The sequence below is a fragment of the Manacus candei genome, unplaced genomic scaffold (genome assembly GCF_025592945.1).
Source record: "Manacus candei isolate 608988 ecotype Guabito, Panama unplaced genomic scaffold, ASM2559294v1 h1tg000050l, whole genome shotgun sequence".
In the NCBI taxonomy this organism is placed as follows: Eukaryota; Metazoa; Chordata; class Aves; order Passeriformes; family Pipridae; genus Manacus; species Manacus candei.
The window spans coordinates 15,423,370-15,447,503 of NW_026138098.1; the positions used below are offsets into that span (position 1 = coordinate 15,423,370).

General features: G+C 37.1%; 1 protein-coding gene across 1 annotated transcript in view; it reads left to right on the forward strand.

Moving 5' to 3' along the window:
* Positions 1-6,169: 6,169 nt before the first annotated feature.
* The window catches only part of ADGRA1 (adhesion G protein-coupled receptor A1), a 261,633-nt gene continuing 243,668 nt past the window's right edge, over positions 6,170-24,134 (forward strand). The window contains exon 1 of the mRNA XM_051800658.1: positions 6,170-6,464. Within this exon, the coding sequence (XP_051656618.1) occupies positions 6,244-6,464 (221 nt within the window). The 5' untranslated portion in view covers positions 6,170-6,243. The remainder of the gene's footprint in view (positions 6,465-24,134) is intronic.

Here is a 24,134-nt window from a genome sequence, read left to right on the forward strand (position 1 = left end):
ATCATTGTCTTTCAGTGTATAAATTTTTCCTTTCTTTTTATTTTTTTTTTCTTTTTGCTACAAGGGAATAAACTTGCAAGCAGTGAAATACACGTTAGGTTAATAAGTCATTTTAATTCACTGCATGAATGATAACAAGTAATCCATTGGCTTGCTGAATATCCTTGCCATTAAGTTGAGTAAGAAGGGAAATAATAGAGCAATAATTACTTCTATTTTGCACCATTCAGATGTTGTCACAAGATGGTACAGTCATACAGAAATATACATTGAAAAACTGGTTTAACCTCGTTGGAGCATCAGTAAGATTTCTGGGGGGCTGGAGTACCTGACATATAAAGGAGAGAGCAGATTTTTTTCTGCCTGGAGAAGAGGAGACAAAGGATCTTAATGCTGTCTTCAATTATCCCATGGGTAGTTGAAGAGCAGATGGCAGCTAGACTTTTTTTTTCAGAGGTACTCAGCAAAAGAAGAGGGGATAGATATGCAGCAAGGAAAATTATTCTAAGAGCAAAGGAAAAAAAAGTACTTTGCAGCAAGGATGGCCAAAAACTAAAGGGAAATCCACTTCCGCGTAGTGATTAAAAATGTTACTGGACAAGCCCTGAGCAACCAAACACACTTTTTAAGCTGTTTTAATTTGAAACTTGTCATGTCTAGAGCTTCTGTTGGACAGAAATCATCCTGGTATTATCTGACCATGCTACGACCCCAAACTCCATTAATGACTACTATAGAGTGTGTTTAAAGTCCATCAATGAAATTACAGAACCACAGAATCATAGAGTGGTTGAGTGTGAAGGGACCTTAAAGATCACCTAGTTCCAAACTCTCTGCCATGGGCACAAATACGTGTTGCTTTTGCTGTTTATATCTGACCCTTGTTCTCTTCCTGACCTTAGAGTATCCACTTACCATTTTGTCTCTTCTGCAATGAAGAGAGTGATTAACCTGCCACCTTTAGAAGCACAAAGGAGGGTATTAAGAAATTTTCATAATTCATGAAGGTGTGGAAAAGACTCATTTGACCTTAGTAGTGCAGGGAGATGAAAGAGAGAAAAGTTATTTTTCTATGACAGGAAAATAAAATTTGAAATATCTCTCTACCTGAAAAATACTCTGTTTTCAGGGTGATAGGTTTTCCTGGGTTTTTCTCTCCTTTTTTTTCCTGATGTACAGCATTCTGGTAAATCAGTCAAAATTCTTGTGTGTCTTAGGAATGAAAAACACTGAGAAACACTGGCATGTGTACATCAACATCCAAAAATATATCCTCCCAGTGTATCTCAGAACCATGTGTGTGAGAAAGAGGGTTGGCTCTCCTGCAGGAATAGATGCCTGGGTCTGTGGGACAGAAGGCAGACGCCATCCCCTCCGTATTTTCTGCTCTGACTTCTGCAGGACAGTATTTCAATTTTCAGTGCAGTTTTGCAGTCTGAACCTTACCCCTTGTGAGACCTCAGAAGGCACAAAGTTAAGAAAAAGCTGCTTTTCCTTTGGCTGACCATGCAAAAGCGTTGTTATTCTGCTACTGCAGAAGTAAATAAAACAGCATGAAGAGATGAAGGTTAGAACGTTAAAATATAAGTTCCATTAATAGTATTCCTAAGCAATTTCAATCTGTTCTCTGAGGCAGCTGAGGGACTTGGCAACAGTTGAAGTTGTATTTGGTGGTCATCAGAAATTTACACTGACCTATACTCCCATGTACGTAGGAGTTTTTTTGGGGGGAGGAGACTTTGTATTATTTGGCAATAACTCTGAAGTATTCATTGGAGGAAAACCTGGCTCAGCATTGAGAAATAGCAAACACTAGAATTTTTTCCTTCAAACATTATTTATTTCCCTGTTGATAGTTTTGTGATGATTATTTCACTCCCCACTGATAGCTTGTATGTAATTTCAGAGCAATATTCTCAGATGCTAACAGAATTTTATTGTTGTCTCTGCTACAGAGCAAATAAAGCCGCATTTTTTTTTTTTTATAAGAGGCCTCTAACTTCAAGGACTCCTTATTTCAGTGAAAAGTTCAATGCTACTTTTTGGAAACCTGTTGCCCTGCAAGGACTGAAGTGTTCAAATCCTTGATTTGAACAGGATTTCAAAATCTTGATTACAGACACGATACATAAATGTGAATACAATGCAAAAACGTAAGGAGAAGGAAAGCAACGCAATGATATTTGAAGGTTTCTTACATTATCATTTTCTAACATAAAAACAATACAGAGGTGTTTCTGATTGTGCTGATGCAGAATAGCAGAAATGGAAATCCTGTTTTGTCAGTTCTTTCTAACGTGGCATTGTTCCCGTGGTACATGATTCCCTGCTCTGATTACTCTAGTCCTGAATGACTCAGTTTCCGCATTTCCTTAAAAGATTACTCAGTCTGTTAAATAACTTCAGGATCATTTTGCTGAGAGTCTGTTTCTGCACTCAGTTTTATCCAATTATTCTAGTGATTGGTAGGAATTAATAACTTTGCTTTTGCTGTTTTATTGTCTGTGTTTTGATATCACCAGTGTCATATATGAGCTCTTTATGGACCAGGACTATCCCACCTCTAATACTGATGTATTAGTTCACTATGTGTGAAGATAAAAATTCGTGGGTCCTTCCTACACGAATGTTGTCCTGCATATTTTTATATATTCTACTTGTTTTCCTCTATCATCTTTCAAATAACATCTTTTTACAGAATTCCAAGTGTCCCAATGGAAAGCTGCTCTGGATTGTTTTTCTCCCAGTTACTTCACCTATCCTTTTTCTAGGCCAAATAATTTCTAGGCTTGTTTTTTTAATCATTGCATTGCAAAGGCTTACAGACACAACATGGTGCTATGCTGATCTGATGAGTAGCATGAAGTATGGGCACGATGGGATGAAAGTGTTGGGAGACTGAGGTGCTGGAGGAAATGGGCTAAATGATTCATTGTTTTACTACTGTCAATAAAGAGTCAATGTTCAAGGAATTAAAAGGCTGATAGAGTGCCAACTTCCAGATAAGAAATAAAACAAAAGCCATGACCAAAACCAGTTTGTGGTTATTAAAGTTTCCATGGCTCTGTTCCAATACTAACATGCAATTTTGAAATCCTGACAAAATTCAAATTCACTTATTTACATTTTGCCCCCCCCATATTTCCTATTATTGTATAATACATTCTTGTACTTAATTGCTGTGCAACGTCCTGTGATGCTAAACAGGTGCTGCTGCTGTTTTGTGCTTGGGAACACGATTTAAATTAAATATTCAATGAATCACCTGAATCTCTAACCTGTGATTCCTTTTTACATTGTTAATATTCATTCAGGCTAATACCCTTTTAGGATTATATTCCTAAATTAACTTACATTCCTTTTTAACACTTACACATTCAGCCACAGGATAAAATTTCCCTCTGAAGTACTGCTATGAGGTCATGGTGTGTGCATACATGGATAGACCTACTAAAAAATCTTTAAGACTTTTGATGATTGGGAACAAAAATATAAAGAAAATAGTCACATCTAGTAATTTTCTTACTTCCTTGATCTAAGAAAATTTATCCCTCAGTTCCATGATTAATAACTAAAGCAAGAATTTAACTGTAAATAAATATTAAAATTAGAAAATATTTCATGTTTCAAGTGAATCTCTGACCTTGCTTCTGTCGGCCAGGAAGTGACTTGGCATTCTAGGACTTTTTAAGAGTTTCTTAAGATCTGTTTGGCTTTATGTGAAAAAGTAGATCAGTACACATCACATTCTGGTTGCTGACCAAACCAAGAGAAAAAACTGTAAGGAGAGATGTCCTAAAGTGTGTCCCTTTTAATGTACATATGCAATATCCATGGTCTAGATTTAGAAAGATTTAAGAGAAATTGAAGGGTCCAAGGTCAACTATGAACTAAAAACGCTCACTCAGTTCTATTTAACAGCACAGACACTTAAATTCTCCAAGTATCTTTGACTTCAACATAGACAATAAACTCGTCATTGTCTTTGCACACACCAAAACCCAGCTAAGGAGCTCATGACCTCTCATATGCTAATCTGTTGTGTAAAGTGTCCAAAGGTACCCAAGCTATAAGCACACAGTTTGTCTAAAACTGGCAGTTTTGGAAACCAAACACAGTGCAAGGTTGGTTGCTTTTCAATTCAAAATGCCACAACATTTTTTCTTCCCATCATACAAGGGAGCCTGGGATTATACTGCCTTTCTGATACATGGGAAATTTAGTTGTTTTTATATCATGAGTGGATTGAAGTTGCATCTTCCAGAGTATGGGAAAATGACTAGTTATTGCCAGGATCAAATGTTCTGCTGTGTTGGGCTGGTGACGCTGAAGCAGCACTGAGCTCCGTAGGTGCTCAGATCCTATTTTCAATTGGGCCTGTTTAGACTGTGAGATCTTGGGGCAAGAACAATCATCTGTGCTTTTAAATTATCATAAAAATTTGACTCTCTTCATATTTGTAGGTAACAGTGAAGAAAAAGGAAGATAGTTGAGATTTTTGTTTCTTTATTTGAAACAAGGCAAGAAAAAAAGGTATATTGGGAAGTGGAGGGGAGTTTACTCTTATTTTTCTTCTCTAATGTTTTGAATAACTCCTTTTCTACCTTTACTGTAGAATTTCATAGATGGTTTCAATGTGTCTGTAAGCCTTCTTTTTCCTTAATAAAACAATATTTTTAGAAAACTTGCAGTACCGGTGAGTTAGGAAAGAATGTTAAAATTCTGCTAGCATATATTTAAGGGTCGAGTTTGATTGAAAAATTCCATTCCTCCTCAGCAAGGTTAACACTGAATGAAATCTCTGCTACATCTCAATGATAAAGACCATCACGCAACCTTAGCAATGCTGAGTGGTCTCATGAAATACAGTCCATTTTGCTGCCTGCCAGTAAGTGTTACAAAGCTTTGCTTTTAAAAATAAAAGAGCAGAGGTTGTAATATTTATGATTCTTTAAATCAACAACTGTACAGAATAAGATTGTTCCTGAAAAAGTTCCTATTAGCCTTGAATTTCACAAGGGCACTACCCCTTCTATCACTTATTAATAACATAGTGCCTAAAGGCTCCAATTAGGTATTAGAACACAGTGATAACAGGCGTTGTAAATGTGCAAGACAAATCTTCCTTAGGGGACTATAATACAATATTGTTTTATAAAACCCAAGTAATTTCCTAAAATAGCTTTATAGCTATGGCAGACTATTACTAACTTTGGCCTAGATCCTGCAATGAAAACACGCGATGAGAGTCTCCATTGCGTAAGAGAAGGCAAGGAACCTGCCCTTTCAGTAAAAGGCCATTGAAAATGGAAGTTGCTGTTACATATTGGATTTTTTTTGTCCACTTTCAGAAAAAAAAATAGGATAGCTTGCAGTTAATGTTGAAAATCTACCCTAGGAGTTCCCAGTCATATCACAAAATACTACTGAGAATGGTCCAAAGCCAAAGAGTGCCACAAATGACAGACAAATACAAGTAGAAATGTGCTCGCTGACCTGAATGATGAAGTCAGTCTTTGACTACTGATCAAACCTTTGATTTAGGTCACCACAGCACTATCTGAGGTGTCTGATGTCAGCTAACTGCATGGACCCTCACCGGTGGCAGTGGCTGGCCTGTCCAGTTTCTTAGTCTACACTGACCTTTGCTCATGCCCTGAAGCTTCTTTCCCACCACCATAGGTGCAAACAGCACTTTGCACAGAGGTTTCTGAAGCGCGGTAGCTAAGGTGGCTATTTTCAAAACTAGATTCCCGACCCTTAGCATTTTTCCAGCTCCCGATTTTCTGCCCTGTGCCCGGGCTGGCCGCGCCGCTTTAGGCTGCAGCGCGTCCTTGGCGCATCTGTCCGGTTTTGCCCCCAGCTCCCAGACCCCCACGGCGGGCTGACAGCACCGCGGGCAGCGCAGGTAGCGGCGGGCAGGGCGCTCCCGGGGCTGCGGCTGCCGGACCCCCGGGGGAGGCGCGCCCGGTGAGCGCCGACGGGAGGGGGGGCCCCGCTGAGCGCCGCGGGGTCCGCCCAGCGCCGCCGCTGCCCGGGCTGCGGCAGGAAAAGAGCGGCGGCTCCTCGGAGAAAGGAGGAGGAGGAAGAGGGGGGGTCCCTCGGAGCGGAGCGGCCGCAGCGAGAGAGGCGGGGCGGGGTGGGCGCAGGAGGCGTGGAGGGGCCCGCGGCGCCCGCGGAGCGGCGCGGAGGGGCGCGTGCCATGCGCGGCGCGGCAGGCGGCGGGTCGCTCGCTGGCTCAGCATGCGCGGGCTGTGCCCCCGCCTGTGCCTGCTGGCCGCCGCGCTGGGGCTGTGCGGGGGCAGCAGGAACTGCCCCGACCTCATCGTGGACCGCTGCCTTTGCGCCGCCGAGCGCGCCAAGGGGCCCGGCCGCCCGGCCCTCCGCATCAAAGTGGTCTGCAGCGGCGGCGACTTGGTGGAAACTTTGCAGCCCGCCGTGCTGCCCAACCGCACCGTGTCCCTGTGAGTACGGCCCGCGGGGCAGCGCGCACCTGGCGCGGGGCGGGGGGTACCCGGGCGGAGAGGGGCGCGGGGGAGACGCGGGGCTCGAGGGGACTCCGCGGCGCGGCCGTGCCCACCGCTCCGGAGCGGGCAGAACCGCTCCGTGCACATCACAGATTGCAGCCCTGACCCGGCTTTTAAAAAGTCTGTGAGAGTTTGGGGTTGTTTTTTTCTTTTTTTTTTCTTTTTTTCCTTTTTTTTTTTTTTTTTTTTTTTTGTTCTCAGTTTGGAAACTCCTGCTGGCTGGGGAAGCTGGGCTTTCCCTGGTGTAGATTGCATGCTGCTGCGTGCGGTGGTTTGGGAAATGTCAGTGGTTGCAGAACTGATGGAGCACTCTGATGCACCTTTCCACAAGCAGCGGGACGGGCTCAAACGGTCCGGGCAATAAATAAATTATATCAGTAATGCTGAACTGCTTTCTGGAGGGCTGTGTCATTAACTGCTTTTCCCTTCTCTTCTGTCTCCTGTAAATAAAGTTTGGAATTTCATGTCTCCCTTTTTAACATGAGTTTCTGTACAACCATTTGAAGCTGTCAAATGTCCAATATAATTTTGAGTTGTCAGGTAATTTAAAATGACTCATCGTTTGGTGTTCTCCTTTTTTTTCTTTTTTTTTTTTTATTCCCCCAACTAGGAAATAGCTTATGATGTTTTGTTGCCTGTTGCACATAGCTGAACTTGAATAAATGGTATGTATTGTAAGTAAGGTAGTAGAACTTTCTGTAACTGTATCATCAAGTACAGCTGAAAGTAATGTCCCTGTAATGCACCCAAGCAGTAATAGCTCTGTGACATTTACCCTTTAGATCATACACATATCAACAGACCTTTTACTGTTGAATTTAGTTTTGTTGACAATTCCTGCTGTGAACATCTCTACTGTTCACTGCATTTTCTTTAAGTCAACACTTTTAGGAGTCCACTGGTAAAGATAGTAATTTATAACATCTGGGGAGCCTGTGCTTGTAAATGTACAGATGTACTGTATATGCTCCAGTTTTAGCTATAACTGTTGAGTGACTTGATGCTGATTAAGTGTATGCTGAGTATTCATTTGAGAAACTTTTGCTTATATACAAGATACAATAATTAGACTTCCTGCTAAATTTTAATAGACTCGTTTAAAGTAAAATTATTAAATTACTTATCACTGTAAGTTTTGACCTAGGTGATAAATTTACTGCTACTTCTATAGTTTATATAAATGGCAGTGTAGTTAGATCTTGTACTCGCCAAAATTATAAAATCTTGGGCAGGCAGGAATTATTTTTTCCTATTGGTTAAAGATCTGTAGAAGCTCACACTTGGCATGTCTGCAAAGGTTTTTCCTCTTAAATATTGATTTACAGAGTCTTATGTCGGTTTTAAGAAACTTTTACTGAGGTAAACACCAGTCAATGAATCCAGCCGACCATAAGATCAACAGAAGTATGTATTCACTGTAGTGAAAAGAAGTTGAATTGGAAACAGAAGTGAGAAAAGATGAACAGGGGAGGTGGTGTATTTGAAGTGGTAGGTGGGAGGATTTGCTCGCTTATACATATGATTTAAGGCACCAGTAGCAAACTTTGTACTATAACCTTAAACACATGCATTTCAGGCAACATTTGCTCAAACCTCATTAGAAAGGTACTGTGTTATTTTTTTTTTAAACTTAATCACAAATAGGCATTGACCTGAGAGCTGATTAGCTGGCCTGAGTTGATATAAAACTTACAAACAATTTTTATTTTTTTTTATATTTCACATGGACAAGTATGGTACCATATATCACCTAAACTTATCCCTTTCCGCTTACAGTCTCTCTTCTCATTTTGCTGGTTTTGGTTTTTTTGTTTGTTTGTTTTCAATATCTAAATTTAAGGCTAAATATTGAAGGTAAAAAAAAAAGGTTAAAATCTATGTTAGGAACATAATAGTTTTCATCAGCTGGAACATATAGGTGAAAATTTGATTGAATGTGTCAACGATTTTCCAGGAGAAACTAGTTTTGATGAATTTACACCTGGAGATTTGACCAGCTGCAGAAAATAATGATAAAGAGCTCAAATATTAGCACTCTTAGATTTGTAGCTGCATGGGAGTTGTGGGCAAAAGAGAATATTGTAGTAGACACTTCCTGCTTCCATTCAGTTTTATGGGCCCACAGAGAGAAAGAGAGCTATAACTTATGGAACATAACCTTTTGGATTGCTTTAACAATTAAAGAATATAGAGGTGAATAAAAGAATATGTAGTCAGATGCTGTAACACTGTAACGAAACAATGTAATAAACAGTTTGGGCCGTTTGAGGCAGATTACTTAATCTTTTCATATGTATATTTATTATATAGGGATGCTGGTTCCCTAGTGCTATGTTCTTTTGGAAAGCAAGATTGAAGCCAAACTCTTGTTAACTGTTCTGCAAAGATGAAAGAGGAATTACTTCTGCTCTATCTCATAAGCCATTAAGAGATGAAGCTGTGGATATGTAACATTTCATTTACATGCTCAGTAATGTTACTTACCAGCAGGTCTAGAAGTTATGATTTGTTAGTTTAACATTATTTTCACCTAAGTGACCATGGACCTTGGCTGAGTTTGACAATTTAGGCTCTTTATGGTATATATGTACTGAAACTGTTGCTACTAAAAATACTTCCGATGCAGTCACACGCAGTGCCTAAAAACTAGTGTGAAGTCACTGAAAAAATGCTTATTCTTGACAGGTTCGGACCAATTATTTCCAGCTTATGAGGTGGGAAAGTCTGCAGAATTTCTTTGAAATCATATGAACACTAGAGCTATTCAGTATTGTCTGAACGCTCCCAATGATAAACAATCACACTAGAAATAAAAGCAAAATATAAGCTGATAAAGCAACTATTACCTCCTCTTTATTTTATATTAAAACCTGAAACAAACAAAAAACCCCACCTTGTTCTGGACTCTGTTTCACTGTCTTTATTTAGTCTTTTACTGCTTTGGAAACAGGAGTCATGTGCTTGATGTGGATCAAAAGGAAAAACTTAGCTGTTGCTTCACGAAGTATTTCTATGTATCTTGTTAAAAGGGATTCTAGTCTTTATGGATTTGCAACATGTATTTCTGTGCTTTGTATGTTGGGACGGGGTGGAGAAAGGGCATTACTCTCTTTTTTTTTTCCATGAAGAATACAGCTGTTGAATCACTAATTTATGGGATCCACTCTCACCACTTCACTCTCGGTTGGTGTGGAAGTGTGGAACCCGCAAGGAGGAGTCATATTGCTTCAGGATAATGTAGTTTTCTCATTTTAGATTTTATGGCTGAATACTTAGGAATTATTCTACTGAATCAGTATTTTACTTTTTTTTTTTCAACAGTGTGGTTGGGTTGTTAAAGTATAACTGTAGAGAATAAGATTATTTGCAATCTTTCTATTCTATGCTAACAGAAATTTTAGTTGTTAAACTTCTGACTGAATTGCTGAAATTTGGGTTATGTGGCAAAATTTTGTTGCTGCTTTTTTCAGTGTGAAAGTTCTACAGTTTGAAATCTCAGGAATCAGCAGATTAGATTCTCTACTAAGTTATTCCATGTGATCTGGACAGTATATTGGTATGTTGCTTTATATACTTATTTTTTTCCTGTCAAGTGGTGTTAAAAACTTTATGCTTTTAGTCCTGGAAGTTCTCAGTTCTATACTTGTTTTCATATCACTGGGCAGAATATATTTTGAAGTTATAAATGCCATCAGTTTCTGAGAGTAGCAACACTGTTTTATCCTCCCTCCATTCAAAAGAAAGAACATTTACACTGAAGGTTGATATTTTTACAAATCTTATTCACAGATACACCTATGAAAATCTGTTTTAACTGTCATCATAGAAACGAAGAAAACATACTAGTGTATGGGTTATAGCAATTCTGTATCATATAGGATTCTTAACACTTTTTATATCTATGCCTTTCTTCTGACTTGGAATTGGAGGTTGTCTCAAATTCCTCAGATTCTCAGTTTCAGAGTGAGGCTACATGACTCCAGTGGTAATCCATAGCCATAATACGTACGAAGGGGTATTCATCTTCAAAGCACTTCACAAACATTAAGTAGTCTTCTGAAACCAGCATTGCCCCACTTTTCTCTGTCACAAAATTACTTTTATGTCACATTCATTTATATCATGTCTACTGGAATTTATTCAAAGTTATTATATTACCGTATTTGTTTCATGTCTAGTCTTGTCTTTTACACTCTGATATTCAGTTTAGGGTTTTATCAATATGGTTTATTTGATATAAGCGTCTTGTTGTAAAAATAGATCACAAAAATGTTCTTTATGTTCCAAAGAGCTTGGCGTTCAGGCTAGCCAAAGCAAACAAAGCAAGACTTGAAGAAAGACTGAACAAAAAATATTATTCAGAAGTTTTATTTCCACATCTTAAAACTCACATATTTTTCTTCATTGATATGAGACCTAACGTAGCATTGCTAATTTGTAAACAACAGTGTTATTAAAGAAGGTAGGCTGATTCTTGTTATAAAGGCTTTCACAGACATTTTCACCTTAGTTAGCTTACTGTGTTCACTCAAAGAATAAGAAACAGGTTTCCTGCTCCATTATTTATGTGAGTATACATATTTATACATGCTTTTTCTGAAACTCAAAAAAAAAGAAGAAAAAAGAACTAAAAAGAGTTTGTGAAAGAAACTAATACAAAGGGAACCTACATAAAATATCCCAAAGACCTGTAAGATCTGGGAAAGACAGTTGAGGAGAGCAAAATAAAGAGAAGAGAAAGTTGCTAGAGATGAAAAGTCTTCAAATATTAGTCTAATCTTCCTTGATATTTCATGTTATATATTCATCTAGAATGGCCACAATATACCATAACTGAAAATATTTTTCTTCATTATTTTTAACAAGGAAATACCTGGACCTGAATTCTCTTCACTGCTTGTGAGTAGCAGGAACTATTAGTATTATGACAACTTCCAAATGATTACTTTTTTGGATGAAACTGATGCATTGGCATTATTGGAAATTGTAACCCAAGAGGAGTGTGAAAAAATTCTGCTAAAGAAAACAGAACTTTCATAGCAAATAATGTGTCCAAAACAGAATAAATGCTGCTTTAATAGTTACCATATACATAACTTTTTAAAGTTATACAAGTCATGCTGACATTTCTTTTTCTCTTTATTATTATTATTATTAAACTGTAAGTGCCATAAATTTACAACAGTGCCATATGTCCTCCTTATGCTTTTATGTCCTCAGTGTAATTTTTTTTGAGGAAAGCAGTTTTTGTAAGAGAATGGGATGAGAATATCTGAAAACAGATAAAATTATTTCACAGTATTGAGGAGTTCATTGATTTGGTAATTTAATGTAGAAATCAAGTCCTTTTTTGTCACATACTAGGAAATTTGCAGCAGTGTGATCTTACACTTAGTTTCAGTCCAGAGGTATAAATAAACTGGTGAGGATAGCCAGGAGGAGAATAATGCATGTGGGAAGGGAGATTTGTCGTATAAGTCCATATAATCTGATACCTATTGAGAAGTCCTACATGAAGCTGGGGTTTTATGATATGGTATAATTTGTCAGTTGACTAACTACTGACCTTGTTTGCCCTAAACAGGAAGAGATTTAGTACATGTTGTTGGCTTTCTTTTTTTTTTTTTTTTTCGGTAGGTTGGCCTAATATTCATAAAGTCCATTTAATTTTACCTATCAAAAGATATGTGCAACAGAAATTTATTTCTGAAGCGGACGTTTCATCTCTTGCAGTGCGGTGCTTTATATGAAGCTGCATGAGTTGATGCCCCCTGGGACCAAAGTACTGTCAATCCTTAAAATGTATTGTTATTTAAAGATTTGAAAATGTCGCCCTTTTTTGTTTTGTTTTTGAAGGAATTCTGGAGCATTTTCTCAAAGCACATTTTTCTTTCCTTGTCCCCTTCTAAATATCCTGACAGTATAATAAGATATTAGATGAGGCAAAGAGTAGGGAGTGGTGGAGTGGTGGGGAGAGAGGTGAAGGGAAAAGATCTGAGAATGTTATTAAAATGAAGCTCCAAAGATTTAATATTTTATATACATTCTCCTTTTTCTGCATCTTCAGAGGTTTAAAATCAAAACCATTATTTAAATGTTTGATGCTTTACAACAATAGGGTCGTATTAACCCCTGCGACTCTGGAACTCTGTAATACAGAGCTGGCATAAATCTGAAAGTTAAAGGGCAGAGTGTCTACCAAGGCAGAGCTTCTGCTCCGAAAACCGGTAGGAAACATACATTCCTATATCTGCAGCTTACACTTTGTTCATGCACATCTGAGAGTCAGAGCTTGGTGCCAGCTTGGTTTTCACTACTCAATAATATTGATGTATGTTTTCAGGAATTTCTATTTATGCCATTTGACTTAGATTTTTGAGGAAAAATTACCTATTGATTCTAAACTTCCTCCCTTTTGCATGTTTCTGATAGAATAACCAAACCATCACAACAATAAAAGCGTACAAAACATGAAAAGGTTGGGTATGTGCTTCTCCAATCAACTGTGATTAACTTCAATCAATCACAAGTTTGCTCTCTAATTCTAGACTTCTCAAATACAATTTGGCTAAAAATTCTGTATATTTATAATATTAACTTTTTTTCCCTATCTGCTTTGGCAATTATGTAATACAGGGAACACAGTTTAGGCTTTGTTCTTATTTTTGTGGGAACATGCCATTCTTCAACCTTCTCTTAAAATCAGTTCCAACTGTGTTTTCATGCCTGGGACTGATTTGTGAGTATTCTGAAGGTATGGCTAGTCATGAAAGCTCTGCTTTTGCAATTTCTATTATAGTCTTGCAGAGTTGTTGACAGTTTCTTTTCTGTACTTAGTTGGATATCATCTTGTCTGAACAGCAGTTTGTTCTGCCAGTAACACAAGCACATAGCAGTTTATGGGTATTCTGCTCATAGACCTATAAATCTCTGCAAAACTTGAGAGTTATTCCTAGGTCATATAGAATCTGGATTTGCTGATAGCTATGCATAAGTAAGCAAATTCTTTCGTACTTTTATTTTAAGCTTTTCTTTGGTGAGTGGCTGTTTTCTGAAATGGCTGTTCATCAAAACTCATTGAAAGTGTAAAGGCCTGTGTTTTTAGCATATATACTGTAGGCTTCATATAATACACAATGAAGTTTAATGGATTTTCTGTGTTGTTAAGATATCATTATGATTTTCAAGTAACCTGGTAAGTCAAGGCCTCCAAATTATGAACATTTATGGTTCTCCTTGTTTATTGAAGAATTACTGTGATTTCTTCATTCTAGTAGCAATATGGATGGTGTCTTTTCATAAAACCTTTCTCTTTATGTTGTGGGATAGCCAGTCCCAGAGAGCACATTTTATAGACAAAAGTATTAATTGAGATGGTAACGATTTTACGTGTACTGTGAGTTGAAAAAGGAACAAATTGCATCATAGAATGGAATATAAGGTTAGAACTGGTAAGTACCAAATCAAGCCTGGAAAATTTGAAGAAAAACATAATGGAAGAATTGAACACAATATTATGGTATATTATTAGTCCATGAATGTGCATGGTATCAATTTCTTTGAGAGCAGAGGAGTGGAAGAAGATCATAATCTGCTTGTGAGCAGCTTTATTAACAGACTAGGTTTTGTAGAATTTTGACAGAAAGTATACTGAAATGTTAGGAAAGGTTCCTCTAATTGAATGTGCTAACAATCTGGCAAAACAGGGAACCTACAGAGAGAGGGAGAAGAAAAACAGAAGTTGCTACAAATTTTGAGGAATCAAATTTACCAGCACTCCTAAGTAACTGAATTTTATACATTAACATGTGTCCTATCAGGGAAACTTTGCACTACTAAGAACAATGCTTAGTTCTTTGTCTTCCATGGAGCATCCTTTGAGCTTTATTATGCCCATCTGCCGTTATTCCCAGAAACTTTCAATTCTGCACTTTCCTTTTTATTATTATTGTTATTATTACTGTTGTTTTTATTATTATTATATTGATACTTCTGCCTATTTTTTCTTCTCATCTGCATCTTATTTTTGTTCACTGCTTACATGTATTGCACGCTGCTAATGCATTTCTAAAAAAATAAAAAAACCTGCCTCCCTCCTCCTCAGCTCTGCTTTTGGTTCTCTGGTATGCTCTACTTCTCTGCCAGCCTCTGCACTTTCACTGCTGTGTGCTGCAGACTCTGCTTTCAGCTCACGGCCTCCACCACTTCTTTAGTCTTGCATGACTTTCCAGTTCCTTCTATTTTCTAAAACCCTCCATTACATCTTCCCTCTTCACCTTTGATCCTTGACTCATTTTATCCTTCTTGTCTGAACTTGCTGAGTGGAACTGAAGTAAGTGAGGGCATGGGTCCTTAGAGAGATCTGAATTAAGTCCTGGAGTTCAGCAGTGCCTGGAATTGGGGCCAGGCAGATGGAGTTGATCCTATTACACAACTTAGAAATAAGAAAAATCTTTTGAATCTCTAACTCTGCCTCCTTAGAGTTTATCATTAAAACTGCAGCCAGTGGAGTAGAGAGGTCTGAATGTGGTTGTGTCAAACAGTAATTTTACATTAACCCACCAGATATGTTGCTGATGATCAGAGGGAACAGACACAATGATCAGAGTTGTTTTCCATCCCTACTGTTCCGAAGGAAAGAGGAAAAGTTTAATTTCCAGTTTTCTCTACACCTTTGTGGCCACATTCAAACAACATTACAACTGTTCTTCCAACACTGTGAAATGTGTATAACACAAATAATTATAGTGATAAAGAGGAAGTTTATCATATAACTCTATTTTAAATAAGTTCAGATTAGTGAACTGTTCTCAGCTATGGCTGTAGCAGTTGACAAATCTCTGCTGATTTTGTAAAAGACAAAATTTTCCATCCATACTACATATGCAATGGAGGAAAGGAAACACAGTCAAAATGCATAAATGGAAACCTTCTCTCCATTGGAAGAAAATGATGTTAGTCCCTCTTTAATGAATGTCATCATTATTAGGCTTTTGTATTGGGTGCGTATTTGTGGATTGTATTGTACCAATGTTTTCATCATTAGACTTTTATTTTACTGTAGTCCCTGAGAGTCATACATCATCTCACCTATAGCAGGTAATTATCTGTAGAGGCAGAATAGCAAAATTTGATCACATTATGCTTCGGTAACTCTTTAAAGTGTGCTACCATGATTTTTAAAGGAATTTGAATTACATGGTGCTCAGAAACTGGAGTCAGACTGTGGGAGTTACGACACCAGGTATTCAGGTAGCTGTTAAACTGCTGGTGTATGTGAGAATAATGTCTGTAGTTTGTTTCTTTACAGGGAGTTTTTCCTCCATGTTTCCTAAAAAATAGCTAAACAAAGTTAATCTCATCTTTCCCTTGGTTATATCCCGTAAGAGCCTTGTAGAGGAAAGTTCCATACTTTTTTCCTTGAATGCTGGGAGGCTCTTAAGAATATTAAGTACATCCAGTGTGAGCAGTATGCCATCTTTAAGGTTGTGGGATTTTTTTTTTTTTATGTGAATCATGCTTTCCTTTGCTTTCCTTTCTTTAGCAACAGTGCTGATAGGGTTACATTAAATTCTTAGGATTTGAGAACTCATTTTTTGTGGACCCCAAGCAGACCTGAAAAAGAGCAGAAGAGGACAACATCTGAGATATGAACATCAGAAAATGGCTTGGTATTTATCTATTTGTATGATTTAACATGTATTAAATGAATGCCATCTGCTGTTCACGTTAAATTAAGAGTTACCTGGCATATACTTGCTAGTCCTCATGGAGCTGTAGCAGGTATTCTAGTTCTGATGTCTTTGTTTCTTCTTCTGTTTAAACTAATGAGATTTTCAGAAGAGAAAGTAAATTTTCTAACACTTTTACCTTTCCTTCTATTTACTTAATTAATACTAATATTTACTATAATAAAAGGATAAATAAGGAAATTTCTGAGACTTAAAATGTGGAGAAAAAACATATTAATGGTAATTTATTGTTGTACTATTAATAATTTTCTCCACTTTCTGCACAATTACATGTTATGAATAACAATGTAAAGAGTCAGCAATATAGATTGATTAAGCAAAAAATAACCATAAGAGCTAAATAAATGTAATAAATTATAATCTTCTGCATTTAGAGCAAATGAAGTTACTGCTGTAAAGTACTTCATGCTTATTGATTAGCATTATAAACCTGTTTCTAATAAGTTATTACTTTTGAAAATATTCTCATTATTTTATGCCTGTATTTAATAACTAGTCCATTAGCAAATTGGTCCATAAAATGATCTTCATAACAATTTTACACACTTAAACAGTAACTTGCTGACTAGCACACCTCTTTTTTTAATAAATAATACATCAGTATTGCTAATTGAACAAAATTACTTCAAATGAAAATATCCTACATATTTTTTCATATATTGTTAATAAAATTGAAGGAGTTGGTTGGCTGAATCTCCCTGTACTAAAATCCTGTTGAGTTTTTGTTTTCTATAGATACCTTTGAAGAAATCAGGTCAACTGTTTGGTATTGTTATTATGACTACTTTACAAATGGAATACTTGGTTACCAAGCTATTTGGTAATGAAGAGGGATTAGATGCCAAGCCTGAGTTTGGAAAAGATTAGAGCAAATAATTTTTTAATGCTAGCTTTCCAGAGTACGTCTTTAGCTGAAGCAGAGTGATTGTTTTAAACAAATAAAATCCCTCAAGTAATCATTTATTAAACAGCACTGAAGTCAAGTTGGTTTGTTTTTTTTTCTGTGAAAGTTTCTGTCAAAATGGTGGTATTGAATTATATGTTGAGCCACTCATTCCATATGATTAGTTAGTCTATAAGCCTTTTCGGTTGGCTGGTGTTTCCTTTTTAAAATTGGAATAGCTATTAAAGCTTTGGAAGAAGCTTTATTCTGAAGAACTGGGGCAGCTGTTTTTACTTGCTGCTTTGCTGCTTTGTATGAATTTTCAGATACTAATATTGTTTTGGAATAAGTAAAGATATGATAAATGGACTTTATAAATGTTCTCATTTTCTGCAGTCAGGACTGTCAATAAAAATACACGTGGCTGTCCTGGACCAGGCCAAACAGCCATGATGTATCCCAGTATCATGTCTCCAAATTAAAAGTTATTAGAGCAGGTGCCCAGGGTAGAGTGACAGTGTGATATTTCCCACAAGGATCTTCTAGTCTCCATTGCAGCTCAGTCGTAGTTCCTGTGCATTCAATTTACCAAAATGGTGTGATTTTCCACAGCCTGATCCAGCCCCCCTTCAGATCCCATGCCAGTTCCCTGCATTTGGGGCATCCCATGGCAAGAAGTACCACAGCTCAACTGTGTGCTGGCAAGGAACCATCCCCCTTTTATTTATTTCTGAGATCCTGTCACTCAGAGCTGACATGGTTATTGAACTTGGGAGAATGGACCAGGTTCTGTCTTCAGTGGGGGAACTCATTCTCTGCTTTTCTCTTATCATTAGTCACTGTCAGTGAGCTGAAAGGTAAGGGAGCGATGTCAAGAAGTAAAATTAATTTATACTATTAATAGTGTTCTTTTCTCTGTTTTCAGCATTGTGTTTAACTTTGTGAAAAGAGAACAGTGATAAAGCTTTTTTTAAATAACAAAAATCATTACATTTAGCTCAATCCATGGGAAAATGCTTTGGTCCTCTAGGAAAAATAAAAGAAGCTCTACTGCTGCTTTTAACATTTTAGATTAATGAAAAATGAATAAAAGTTTGAAGTCAACTTTCTCATTGGTTGGCCTAGTTTTCTTGTGGCAGATTGATAGATTTTCCTGCTTCCCTCTGTATTCCTGAACAATAAGAGTATCTTCAATTTTCTCTGTGTGTTGAGGCCAATATTTTGTGCTTCATTTTGTTGTTGGCACTGTGGATAGTAGAGAGGTAGAGGGTCTGACCAAGAAAAAAATGTGTTAAATTGCAATAACAGCATATCAGTGAAAAAAGGTTTTGGAGGAGGTAAATGGCTTTAAAAGATACAGAGTGCTGATCACTGGTCCTTTTAAATTTTTTTTCCAGCTGTTAACAATAGTTTTGATTGGTTTTTGAGGCTGGCAGTGTATTTGTTCAGGAAGACTGCAGCATGGCTCTGCTGATTGGTACCACTTTGTTCAGGTTAAGCTTCACTTTTGTCTTTCGTTGTATTCTATAGTTACAACATGCTCATGGAACCTGAGTAGATTTTGATATTTACTGGATATGGGTCACCACTCTTCATCTGAGATAGGAGTAAAAGAAACTAAAAGTGGAAAAATTCGCATTTTGAGCCTTAATTTTTTGCTTGGGGCGGAAACAAAGGTAAAAACATTGACAACATTATTTTTAACTGGATTGCACTTTTTAACTAATCTGGAAGTCTCTGTAATGCTCCCTCCTTCATATAGTCTCTCCCCGTTATATTCTGTGGGATCAGCATAAGGCTGATCCTCTCTGAATATGTGGCCATAAAAACTGTGATTCATCCCTCTCCCTGGGTTTAGGGCAAGCTGCTATGCTTTCACCTTTTATTTGTTACTTTGTTCTGCACCATTTTCCTGATTTTTGAGCCCTACTGCTGACTGCCATACTGGTTGTTTTCAATGTGCTTTTTTGAAGAAAAGGTGTTTGGATTTTTTTTTTTTTAATCTGTAAATTATGGGAGCCACCTTCCAGGAACTGGGCAGTGGGAGAGTCCTCTTCTTGAGCCTTTAGTAGGAAAGCCTTTGCCAATTTTGACCATTCAGGGTGCGTAATGTCTGCTAGATTATCCCTGACAGAGACAGACTCAGACCCTATCAAGTGCTTTTTACGGTAGGGCAAAATGCTTAAAATTCAAATAGTTTCCTCCCTGTGTACATGGTTTGAGGATTTACAGACCACACAGAGGAGAGCCTGCCCTGTCATCAGACACAGATCTGTTCTGCCAGGTACTTTATACGGGTCTGGAGAAATGTGTCTGTTGCTGACAGTAAGTCAGAGTCAAAGGCTATCCTGCAGCAGTGGAGGATACTATGGGATCCTGATGGGTTCCCCAGCCCTGAGTGAGGATGTGGTTATAGGAAAGTGTCAGCTTACTTTGAGCTTGCGAGTGTTATGTTAAAATAGTATTTTTTTGTCTGTTTTTGCACAGTATTGTAATAGAAGTTATTCTGAAGAGACATATAGATCACTGAACAAGTAATATTTAATTAAGGTTAATTTACCAGTGTTTAAAAGAATAATGAATAGGGGTGGGGGTGAAAATATGAGTTGATGTCTTTTCCTCCTCTGCTTTTCTGTGATTTTCTGTAAGTTTAACTGATTAAGAAGAAGATTCATATAAAATCAGTATTGAATTCAGCATCAATAAATGCTAAGTGAAAAAGGATGTGTGGAACATCTTAACTTACGCTTTCATTGACTCTGAACGAGGCACTCTGGAGGTATGATACACCCTGTGAAAAGGAAAACTCAGCAGTAGCCAATATGTGTAACAGAATGAAACATCTTGTTCTGACTGTGTAAACCCACAGTGGTGCACCTGCATCTCGGATGCTGATTCTGACACAGTTCTGATTTTTCCTTGTCAAAAAGGGACAAGGAAAGGTATAGAAATCTACAGAGTTGTGAGACAGCTTGTGTGTGAGGAATCATGAATAGCTGAGGGGCTTTTATCCTGAAAACCTCTAAAGTGTGTTAAAAGTAAATGGGGAATTTTATTCACTATTTTCCATATTATAGCACTAAGGAGGCAAGAAATTATTGGATTGGAATTTCATAAGAAATAAAAAGTAGGCTAACTGCAGAGCTTCTTACTGTAGTTTTTGTATTCATGTATCTTCTCTTGACCACACAAATGAGCTAAAAGGATTCCAATCTGACCTGCTCCTGATGACTTCTTGCTATTCAGTGTATTTATTCACGATCCAGATGGAAAACACAAAGTTCTCAGAAGACAGGGGGGTGAAATGATTACAGCCTGGGGCAGCTCTGTAGAGTAACACAGATCACTTGGTGAGCTGGACTCGATAGATCAGCATTCATTTTAACATGGCCAAGAATGTTGTCATATATCCAGAATAAAGAAAGTAGTTTGCACTTGCATGTTCCAGAAAACGGTTCCAAAATTGTGTCACTGAAAAGCAGTTAATTATAATGGTGCATAATCAGTTAAACATCTGTTCCTGGTGTGATATTACTAAAAGTGCAGTGATAATATCGTCTTGGATCCAAAAGCAGGGAATAAAAAGCAGAATTAAGGAATGTTACTCGTTTGCTACTACTGAGAAATAAAATTACTAGAAAAAAGATAAGTATATTTTATAGTTTCAAGCATGATTTAAGAACTACAGAATCTGTGCTGTATTCTTGAATGTGTTCTCATAGATCTCTTTTAGTTGTTTGAGGTTGAGGTTATTTGATCATGTCCCAGAGATAGGTACACAGAAGAAAGATGTCTGCTGTCAAAGATATTTTAATTTGGGAAAATAATGAGATACAGTAATTGAGAGCTCAAATCAAATGCATTCAGAATAAGAATGTCAGTGAAAATCTAAGTGGGAGTGATTAACCTTTGGAAGACATAGGAACTGTAATGGATACTTCCTACTTTCTTAAATCAAAACTGTACATTGTAAACATTCAACAGGTTAGTGGCTTGACGTGGTTGTTACTTAGAGGGGTTCTTAGCTTGATGCAGTGTGATCACATTGGTCTCTTCTAGGCATTAAAATAAATGAACTGGTGAAAAGCTACTACTAGTATGTGTTCACATGTACTTATATGAATACTACCAAAATCATGATTTAAGTGGTTTTGGGTATGGACATAGAATATTAAGAGAATCTATGCAATGTTTCTTTCTCTACAGGAGAAGCTGCCAATCTGGTATAACACTTGTAAACATGTGACTCATTGTTTTTAATACAGAAGTAGAATCCTGCTAGTATCAAAATAGTGTTGTTGACTGTACAGTAGTACACTGTGTATTTGGAAATACTCAACACTGGATAGTTTCCAAGTGTCTTTTGGCTTGACAGTGGCAAACATGTTCACCAGGTGTACTTCATCTGTGAATAGTTGTGCTTTGAATTCTGCCAAATATTCTGACTCTAATTTAACTCTTGAGATGTCAAACCCAGTGATTTTAATGCTGTTTGTTTATTATTTGATGGTACCCAACTAATTCAGTTTCTCCATCAAATTTAATCCTTGCCACTTTACCTAAAAACAATGGACAATCCTTGCCAATTTACCTAAAAACAAAAAAGTATTAGCATAAGAAATCGCTGTTTAAAAATAATTGAACTATGTCTACCTTCTTCTGTAATGAACTGTATTTCTATTTTCCCTGTCTGTTGCTGCCAGTAGAATTTTTATTGGGTGGTGGGTGTTGGTAAGGGGGATGCTACTAAAACCCAGTATAGCTCTTAAGTCAGTGTATAGCAGCTTTATTGCAGAGATGAAAGTCATGAAGAGCTTTGTGATTTGAATGTTACCATCCTTTGATCTTTAAGTTATTCATTAAGTTTAATGTTTTAGTACCTACTGTTTTTAAGGTCTTCTTATGTACCCTGTATTTTAAATTAAAAAAAAAAGTTATTTCTGTAATTTGGCACTGTTTCTTTCCTCTACTAGGAAATGTGACCTTTTAGCCATTTTTAAAAGATTTCCTCTTGGACTTTCTTAGTACTATTAAAAATAATTTATGCAACAATGAAAGTAGTTTGTTATAATTTATAAACACAGGCTGAACCAGTTAGATGTCTGCTCTTTTCACATCACTTTCAGTCAGGTTTACAACTAATTGGAGAACCTACAGCTACATCTTGTGTGTGTGAAATTAGCGTTTTTTACTTACTGAGATGACAACTGTTAGAAAGACCATATTAATCACACTGGGGATTCACTGGTAAATTCTTAAGTAATCTAGGATTACTTTTGTATTATGGATGGATGATCTCTTGTATAACAGGTATGAGTATATACATTATATTATACCAAAAGTCTAATGCCACAGGAGTAATCCAAGGTATTAGAGGAAAGGAGAAATCTTCATGCTGACAGTTCTTTAATCATGAATGTTTTCTAGACAATTAAATTACTGTTGCTTCAATTTGGAAAGTAAAGATGTAGGGGGGGTTCCACAGTGCAGCTAGCTTTCAGCTTTCTGCTGTGTAAAACCACTACTAATAATTTGGAATTAAATTGAGATACAATGCGTATGCTGGGAGAGAAGTTACGTTTAAAACTTAAAAATAAAAACCCCACAAAACACTTAAAACGCTTGAAACCAGCAAGCTTTTTCCTCCTTGGTAACTTAAAACTGGCTTTCCTAGACAATGTGCAAACCATTATAAAAGTATTCAAGAGCAAAGTCCTTTGCCAGAATTCGGTAGCAGGATCTTGAAATGTTTTTATGGCATCCATGCTGCAGGCATTAAAGAAAGCTGTTCTTCCCTTCCTCTGTTCAGAGCTCTTCACTTCATCTGTAGTGTCTCCAGATGCTATCCTGATATTCTGGTTTTGGTAAAAGTTATTGCTGCCCATTTCTGCAAACAGGTACCATTTTCACAGAAAAAGCCTTTCTAAGTCACATCAGTTTAATGGCACCATTAACGAGGTCTGTATGGGAAGGGTTTATGGTACAGCATGTATGATCAAAGATCGCAAGACTTACTTAATACACTGTGTATTTACACAGCATTTTGATGGAGTATGTATCAAAATGTTATTGTCAATAAATCTTGACAACAACCAAGCTGAGAAAATACAAACTGACAATAGTAGCTGGCAGAGTAGCAAAAGTTATACCCTGGGGATTTCTAAAAAAATAAAAGGATATTGAATGACTTAAAACAAGCTTTTTCTGAATTTAATTCTTACCGGGACACATAAATTGTATATTTAGGCACTTACATTATGAGCCTTGTGAGAGTGATAGCTGCAGTTTTTGGAACTTTTGTCAAGAACAGAGAGTGCACAACATGTTCTGTGATCTTTCAAGGTGACTAAGTTCTTATTTTACTTTAATGAATATAGAAAGGGGAAACTTGCTCATACCAGTCTGACAGAAATACATCAATAGATCCTTTAGTGGAGGATAATAGCATAGTACTTGATTCATTTTAATCATGTTTGCGAGAGAGGTAAATTCCCATTTTCTATAGTGAGAAATCAGCTCCATGTAATTGGTTCAGCATTCAAAGTCAAGACCCATTTTGTAAAAGAATGTTCATTACTTTGCTATTTTTAAAAATACTCAAAATACAAATTTTAAGTTAACCGTAAGAAATGTTTTGTGTAGTCTGTGACAAAAATGTGATACTACAGTATTTACTTTCTGGTATGAGTACCCTAGACAATGTGCATGTTGACCTAATTTTAGCATTTACCAGACTCTGTAGTCTTGTTTAAAGCTAAATTTATACTTCTGTCTGTAATATTTGTTGTTCTGAGAGTGTAGTTGAAAACAAGTTCAAGTTTTGCTTTTAATGATACAAATGATTTGTGGAATCAAAGTTCATGTTGTATTTTGATAGCTAACTCTGTCATTTTTGTGCTGGTAAGATATATGTTGATGTTCATAAATGACAGTTAAAAACCCCCACAAAGCAAAGCACCTTACTGAGTCAGA